This window comes from Morone saxatilis, unplaced genomic scaffold, assembly GCF_004916995.1.
Source record: "Morone saxatilis isolate NCDOM2014 unplaced genomic scaffold, NCSU_SB_2.0 Contig16, whole genome shotgun sequence".
NCBI classification, from domain to species: Eukaryota; Metazoa; Chordata; class Actinopteri; family Moronidae; genus Morone; species Morone saxatilis.
Window position 1 is genome coordinate 15,835,130 of NW_023339718.1, and position 8,161 is coordinate 15,843,290.

Genomic DNA, 8,161 nt, shown 5'->3' on the forward strand with positions numbered 1-8,161 from the left:
AAATGACTTTACATCAGGAGGCAGCATGGAGCCTATTCTATTCATTCCATTAAATACATTGTAGGAAATCATAAATACAATACATCACAGTCTCTATTGTGTGCTATATAGGTATTTTCATAATTCATTTTTTTCTCTATAATGATACAGTGAATGCCAGGCCATGGTCAGAAACTGAATTTACCTTTGGGTGTCCAGCGGGGGAGTACGCAGCGTACGGCTGAACAACAGCAGGATCATCTTGGTCTGGAGTATAACTCTTCTCTTTCTCTCTGGCAGTGTGCAGCACAGTTTCAGACGGGCTCACTGAAATAAACAACTTGTGGTGAATGGTCTGCTAGTAAATGAAGTGAAACTCATTGGGTCACAGTCAGAATGAAAACCTACTCGATGTTAGAACCCACAAAAATGTAGTGAAAATCTAACAGACTGTGGATTTTTTTTGATTAGTTCCAGTTTTCTTTTCGGAGTGGAATCTGGACTGAATGTGGAATGTAAATTATATTTCTAAACAAAAAATATTACTTCCAGCTAAAGTTGATTTTGATGCGACACGGTGGGAAACATGAGCTAAATGTAATCATTTACAAGTGTCTTGAGGACTTTGGCTTCCTTGGGATAATCCTGCAGATGTCGCGGATTATTCAAATCCAGTTTTACTGGAGCTTTCACAGCAGTTAATCATACAGCACAACACACGGAGTAAAGTCTATTGACTCACTCCATCTTACAATGTAATGTTTCATTTGGACAGTTTCTATGAATTCATTGTGTTGGACCCACTACCACTACTGTAGTGAAAGACCCAGTGACTTTCAGCATTTAAAAATGTACTGAATGGAGAGGGATGCTGTGACTGCCCCCACTTTCATTTCAAAAAACACGTTCAGCAACTTGTTGACTCACCTACAGTGACCTTGTTGGGGTTCTTGGGGTCGGGGAAGGACAAGTAGACCAAATACTCTTCCCTCCAGGCCTGGTCCAGGCCGCTTTCAGGGTCCTGCCATCTCTTTAGCATTAACTGCACTGTTTGCTCGTCTCCAGCTGTGGTGGCCATATGAGGCACTTTGGTCAACTCCCTGTGGAGGAAGATGAGCATAAAGATAAAAAAAATTACGTGTTGGATATTAAAACTAAAGAATAATATAATTTGGAGTATTCCCATTGGACCTCATAAGAATGCTGATGAGACACTTGAAAACCAAACTCAAAAGCTGCTTGATAAAGGTGTTTTAGTAGGTTTTAGTAGGTCTTTTTTTTGTCACTTAACACATAAACAAAAAGAAAAAGCCTTACTGAGTGACCAATAAAATCTAAATTTGACAATTCATCAACTCACTTTAGGTTCTCCTGAATCTGGATGTTGTCCACCTCAGACAAGAACTTCTCAATCAGGCTCTCGTCCACATCCTTCATCTCATCCTTCACCCAGGACGGTGCCTTGGTGATACCATAGTGGCCGATTAGGATACCTACGGTCAGCATGGCAGCACCACACACAATCGAAATCAACAGCTGCTTTATCATTTTCTGACAGCCTGACAGTGAGCTCCCTGCAAAGTTCAGGAATGCTTTGGTGTTGCTTATGAATGAGTCTTATGTAAGAGAAAATCCTTGCATCTGGTTCCCAAATGATCACTGCAACACCAGTGCAGCTGCAGTAGTGACCTCCCGTAAGAAAGAGACATGCTCATTGTAAAGTTTACTCATTAATGTTTGCAGATGGGATGGACTTTATCCCTTTGTGTATGTGTGTGAGGCAAGTGTAAATCAATTTATTTTCAATGTTAATACAAATATTTGCATATTCAGTAGTTCCTGGTTTATTTTATATTTTTACAGTTTAGATATCCTCACCAGGTTACAAAGTGAGATTATGATTTGGAAAGTCATATCTGAAAAGGAGGTTCTGAATGTAAAAGTGTCCCTCTAAAAAGGATTAAATGCAAGATGAAAGACATGACTTGTTTTACCAAAGCTAACTGAACTGGATTCATGGCTTAAAGGCAATCGCTTGCCAAATTGTCTTTTCAGCTGCATATACTTTGAACAGCTGAATGAGTAGTTGTTTTATCGGTCCAAGATGAGTTTCAAATGATGGAGTGGGAACATAAAACTTTACAATCCTTCATTCTATATTATAGTCTTCATTACATTAATAATTAGTAAGTTAGCCAGTTTATTGACTTAAATATAACAATAAAAACACATAAATCCAATTGAGGAACCTAACTAAGACCTCCTTGTCTTTGCCTATTTTATTAAACTTTTATGCAAATCTTGTGAGCTTATTAGTACATGTCTTTTTATTCTGTATGCTATTGCCACATGAGCACATCTTTATTAGGGTGGTTTTAGGGTGATTTCCTCCTTCTGGTTCAATATGCAACCTGTGCGATGATAGTTCTGTGAAAAATTAACTTTAATATGGACTGTAGGTGTGATTTCCCACTTTTCCTGTCAGCATTTGGACTTGTTTGGAAAACTTTTTGTCTCTTGGGACCTTTTCCATGTCTTGCCTTATTTTGTGAACAAAACAAATGTGCAGCTGCAGTTGTTAATTTTTATATGTGATTTTTTAAACCAGTTAGTAAATATGCTTTGAATACAGAGATGTCAGTATGAATCATTGATTGTGTGCATGTTTTGCTGATGCTCACTGAGGTCAGGTTTACACATTTTGCAATAAATCATGGTGTTTGGGGGAAAAAATGCCAGTTGAGTTAAATTCAACTGAATCCAATTCATTTCAGCTAGTTCAGTAAAATGTATTAACATCTAAGGGACGACTATCATCACCCAGAAACTTAAATGAACCGAAGGGAAGCAGAAATGACCGTAAATCGACGCAACAGCGCACTCTGGTGGTGAAATATATCATTGCAGACAATAACAACACGGAACTTCCTGTTCACAGTGCATGTTTCCCTCTATTTCCTACCTTAATACACTGTCGCTCTTGCTCTTGCTACCTTTTCCCAACCGTGGACTGATACAGTTGTTACTGTGCAACATTTAATGGTCGTGAAAAACGTTTCGCATGTCTTTATACCTCCCGGTCTGGAAGTTTTGGTGATGCACTAAATGCCATCTTACGCAGCAGAGGACGTTTCCTCTGGTTTCTCCCAGCATGCAACTCCTCCTTGGTCTGTTTCACTTTCACTCTTGAATTATTAGTGCGAAACCTGCGTGCAGAAGACGACACGGTGAGCTGAACATTGTATTTTGGCATATAACTGGTACACAGCTGACTCTTGTCGAGAGTGTAAGATAATAGACGATACAGCCGCTTCAGCTTTGGTGAAACTGGAGTTTTTCTCCAGAGGGATTCGTGAGCATAAATGAATGGACATTTTTATGAAATCGAAAGCGTTGCACTTCCAGCTCACCTGTCCTCTTTGTGCGCTGTCATTGTCTCATTTACTGTGTGTTTGCAGTTGTTTGACTAACTATGCAGCTATAACTGAGTCTGAGTTTATAGTAAAATGAGAAAGTTCAAAATGTGACACCCATCTGAAGAAATGTGATGCTAAATGTTCTCTGATTGGACAACAAAGTGAGTCCTGGTTGTTCTCTGAGAATGATCTGTGTCCCCAGGTCCTTAGGAAGTAAGATTTATCATTTAAAAATGTAGGAAATGTCTAATAAAGCTGTTTCTGAACGTAATCCTGTATTTGTATTACAGGTGAGAAGACCTCCTGCTTTCATTGACACCATGTTAGCAGCTCCTCTCCTGCTGCTGCTGCTCTTCGTCCCTGTTCCTCCCTCATCAGCAGCGCAGCTACCAAATCAAGGCCAAGCCAAGGATGTCCCCATCGCCACCAACGGCCAGCCGTTCCCCTGGGACCGCATGAGACTTCCTAAAACCGTCTCCCCCATCCACTACGACCTGACCATCCACCCCAACCTGACCACCCTCGACTTCACCGGCGTCGCTCGCATCCTGCTGGACGTGCATGAAGACACCAGCACCGTCGTCCTCCACGCCAAGCAGATGCAGGTATCCAATGTGCTGCTCCTCGCACCCGAAGGCGTGAGGCCTCTCCGGGTTTTGGAGTATCCTCCTTTCCACCAGCTTGCCCTGCTGTCAGACTCGGTGCTCACCAAAGGTAGGAGGTATGAAGTTCAGCTGGAGTTCGCTGCCAACTTGTCCGACAGCTTCCACGGTTTCTACAAGAGCAGCTACCGCACCAAGAGTGGGGAGGTCCGGTAAGAGAGCGATTAACCTCTTTTCCTCTGTTTCTTGAGCTTTACGTATCATTTTAACATCACTGAATCAATCCTGCATTTATTTGAGATATAAATGTATACGTAAGACCATAAGTGATATGACTGACTGTCTTGTCAAACTGCTATTTATTGGATATTTCAGGATACTGTTGATGTGGTGATGCTGTCTGTCCAGACAAACATGCAAATGGGTTGATGGGAAAGATCTAATCTAATTTTTATTTCACTATTATTTATTTACTTTATTAGGGTTTTGGCTTCTACGCAGTTTGAAGCCACCTTTGCTCGTGGAGCCTTCCCATGTTTTGATGAGCCTGCCTTCAAAGCCAACTTCACCATACGGATTATACGAGAGCCACGCCACATATCCATATCCAACATGCCTAAGGTACATGTGCACGCAGAAATATCAGTTAACTTGGTTGAAGAGGTACTAATTCACCGTACTCTATCTGTAACTGACCAGTTGACCGTCTCCGTTTCTGTCACTACACCCCTGTGTTTCTCAGTTAAAAACCGTGGAGTTGCCCGGCGATTTGCTTGAGGATCACTTCGACACCACTGTAAAAATGAGCACTTACCTGGTGGCCTACATTGTGTCTGACTTCCTGTCTGTGAGCAAGACCACCCAGCACGGTGTCAAGGTGAGGAGGACAACGGACACTGGCCATGCCGTCCTTTAGCTCGCTTCCTAGTCAGAAATATTCGTCACTTTGTTTTCACCTGTCTTATAGACTATGTTTTGGAGGGCCATCTTCGACAGTATCTACATTATACATTTGAAATGGTCATGTAACAACGATGCATCCATTGATAAAACTTTCTGCAACATTAATACTGAGGAGTTTGTTCTTCACTGATTCCCATCAGATTTCAGTCTATGCTGTACCTGAGAAGATCGACCAGACCGCCTTTGCACTGGATGCTGCTGTCAAGCTGTTGGACTTCTACGATGACTATTTTGATATTCCTTACCCGCTTCCCAAACAGGGTCAGTGGCAGTACATGTTATTACCATGTTATTAAGCCAGTAGCAGTAGTATGTATTTTATTAAAAATATACAGTTGTTAGAACTGAAGTAGTTTTATGTTATAGTGGACATATTTTGACTCAATTTAAGAAAAGACTTGGCAAATGCCATATGCCAGAAATGTCAGCATAAAAAGATCACCTCTCTAACTCTGTTAACCATTGAAAACAGTGTCAAAGTCACAGTTCTGTGTTTGTTTGTGTGCTTTGGTTGATGAATGTCTGTCCTTTGTGCAGACATCCAGGATCACATCTTATCTCATATCGCTCTGCTTGATATAAGGTCACTTTGACTGTATATATGTACATGTGAATTTGCCCCTGACTGGGTAAAACATTTTCCACTTCTGAATGAACAGAAAAGCCTTATGAAAGTACAGATATTTAAAAAAAGGAGCATTAAAAAGGTTCAGGGGGAACCTGCAATGTCTCTAAAGGCATGAAAACAGCAATAAATATGATGGAAAATAATTTATATATTTAAAATAATTTAAAAATGTATATTAGTACATGTTTCAGCGGAGTTGAAAAGACAGTTTGAGCAGCAGGTGACGTGAATGTAACATATTTAATTGTATTTATGTGTTTCCCTGCAGACCTGGCTGCTATTCCTGACTTCCAGTCCGGAGCGATGGAGAACTGGGGGCTGACCACCTACAGAGAGACGGGCCTCCTCTTTGACCCTAAGAAGTCCTCCGCTTCAGACAAACTGGGTCTCGTCAAGGTCATCGCCCATGAGCTCGCACACCAGGTAGACAGGCTTCATCTGTTTTGAAAAATGAAAATAACTAGTTGGTGTCACAGTTTGTCATTCTGTACGAGAAAAGTGAAGCTGGCATTTATATGTTACATACTCTTCTTCCGTCCAGTGGTTTGGGAACCTGGTGACGATGGAGTGGTGGAACGACCTGTGGCTCAATGAGGGTTTTGCCAAGTTTATGGAGTATATTTCTCTCGACATCACCTACCCAGAGCTGCAAGTGGTGAGAGCTGAGCACCGGGGACTGAATTGTATCTTAAAGTCTACACACTACAGCATATTATTACTATATTACTATTTCTGTCTCTCCAAGTTAAATTCAGAAAGCATTTACAGGCATAACATGAAAGATACTAATGGTATAGTGTGATAAAAAAGTTAAGTACTGTACATTAGCTGAATAACCGAATGGCAAATAAAAAATGACCTTAAACTACATTATTTGTGGATTATGTTGACATTGCACTGGGTGTGCTGCTCTAAACACACTTTCTTTCTCCCAGGATGACTTCTTCTTGGGGAAATGTTTTGAGGCCATGGAGGTAGACTCCCTCAGCTCCTCTCACCCAGTCTCCACCCACGTGGAAAACCCCACACAGATCCAGGAGATGTTCGACGACGTTTCATATGACAAGGTCAGCCTCATTCTGTCAGAGGACCAGTCATTTCGTTTTGATGCACTTGATTTTTGGAACCATACAAACAATTCTAAGTGTACTTGGTAGGAGTAAAAGTAGATTTATCAGAAGAGTGAGTAATTACCATGAATAATAATTTGCATAAATTAGTTATTCCCAAATGTGCAGTGGAAACAGAACATTAACATACAGGTGAAAGTACTGATGAAAGTGTTTAGAAAGTAATTGGATTGTTAATTGTCAGCATGGCTGTGTTTATTTTAGGGAGCATGTATTCTGAATATGCTGCGGGACTTCCTGACTCCTGAAGCCTTCGAGATTGGCATCATCCGATACCTCAAGCGTTACAGCTACCAAAACACTGTCAACAGCCACCTATGGGAGAGCCTGACTAATGTGAGTGAACTGATTCCCTGATAAAACCCTGTGTTTACACAATGATTGTTTTATTGCTGTTTGCTGCTTAAATTTTAATATCCATTTTAGTGAGGTGGTCACTCCGTCGGCTTTAATCATTAAGTTTAACAAGACAAGTCATGTAAGTAAGGCTTTTAGCCAGGATGCCTCTGCATGATGATTAACATCTGGTCGATGGGCCGATGCCAGGTCTAGCATTCTCTCTTAATCCCATCGCAGCAGTTAATATGTCCCAGTTATCTTAAGATGTAAAACATTGGGCTTTTTTTCCAGCTCGTGTAACCCTGAAGTATAAGTAGCGCAGTTGTAAATATATCATTGGGAACCTGGTGTGTTTGAGATTGTGTGCTGAATGTTGGCACTGTTATGAGTATCTGCTAACATTTTGTGTGCCTCCCTATCAGATCTGTGCTTCAGACGATCTGGACGAAGGCCGAATGAAACACAAAGAGTTCTGCTCCAAGCGCAGCAGCCAGTCTGGAGCCTCTGTACGTTTTCAGGCTTTGTTGAAGTTCAACAAACCACAAACAAATCTTTGTTGTTGTTTCTGTCTTGCTATTTTACAGACATGATATTTTGCTACTGTTTTAATTATTAATTGATTGTGTGTCTAAATGTGTCCCGTGTCTGTGCCTGTGCAGAAATGGTTCTCTGGCGATGAGCTGGATGTCAGAGCCATCATGGACACCTGGACACTGCAGGAGGGCTTCCCACTGGTCACTGTGGAAGTCAGAGGTCGTGAGGTCAGGCTCAGTCAGGAGCGTTACTTGAAGACAGACGACCCCTCCCTCACTGAAGGGTAAAATGTCAGATTAAGAGTGTCATGGCAGATAACACGAGTGACGATGAGAATTTTTTTTTAATTTTGTATTATTTGAATTATGATTGTGTGCTGATAGATTCCTGTGGCAGATCCCACTGACCTACATGACCAGTGTCTCAAACACCATCCACCGCTTCCTGCTGAAGACAAAGACTGGTGAGTGTGTTGGTCAGTGTGATGAGGCGGACCATCCGATTGCTATTTTTACATGCTTTATCTTCATATTGTACAGAAAATTACAAGTCCCCTTATTGTCAAAGCTT

General features: G+C 41.3%; 2 protein-coding genes across 2 annotated transcripts in view; one reads left to right on the forward strand and one right to left on the reverse strand.

Annotated features, from left to right (window-relative positions):
• Window positions 1-1,660, reverse strand: part of naaladl1 (N-acetylated alpha-linked acidic dipeptidase like 1) — a 9,708-nt gene extending 8,048 nt beyond the window's left edge. The window contains exons 1-3 of the mRNA XM_035657785.1: window positions 1,340-1,660; window positions 907-1,079; window positions 185-306 (exon numbers count right to left, since the gene is read on the reverse strand). Of these exons, the coding sequence (XP_035513678.1) occupies window positions 185-306; window positions 907-1,079; window positions 1,340-1,527 (483 nt within the window). The 5' untranslated portion in view covers window positions 1,528-1,660. The remainder of the gene's footprint in view (window positions 1-184; window positions 307-906; window positions 1,080-1,339) is intronic.
• A 1,269-nt stretch (window positions 1,661-2,929) lies between these two features.
• erap1b (endoplasmic reticulum aminopeptidase 1b) overlaps window positions 2,930-8,161 on the forward strand; it is an 8,227-nt gene continuing 2,995 nt past the window's right edge. Inside the window, 13 exon segments of the mRNA XM_035658272.1 lie at window positions 2,930-3,138; window positions 3,141-3,206; window positions 3,686-4,209; window positions 4,480-4,618; window positions 4,740-4,874; window positions 5,101-5,221; window positions 5,857-6,011; window positions 6,130-6,243; window positions 6,524-6,655; window positions 6,923-7,054; window positions 7,480-7,563; window positions 7,717-7,874; window positions 7,975-8,080. Coding sequence (XP_035514165.1) covers window positions 3,085-3,138; window positions 3,141-3,206; window positions 3,686-4,209; window positions 4,480-4,618; window positions 4,740-4,874; window positions 5,101-5,221; window positions 5,857-6,011; window positions 6,130-6,243; window positions 6,524-6,655; window positions 6,923-7,054; window positions 7,480-7,563; window positions 7,717-7,874; window positions 7,975-8,080 — 1,920 coding nt within the window. The 5' untranslated portion in view covers window positions 2,930-3,084.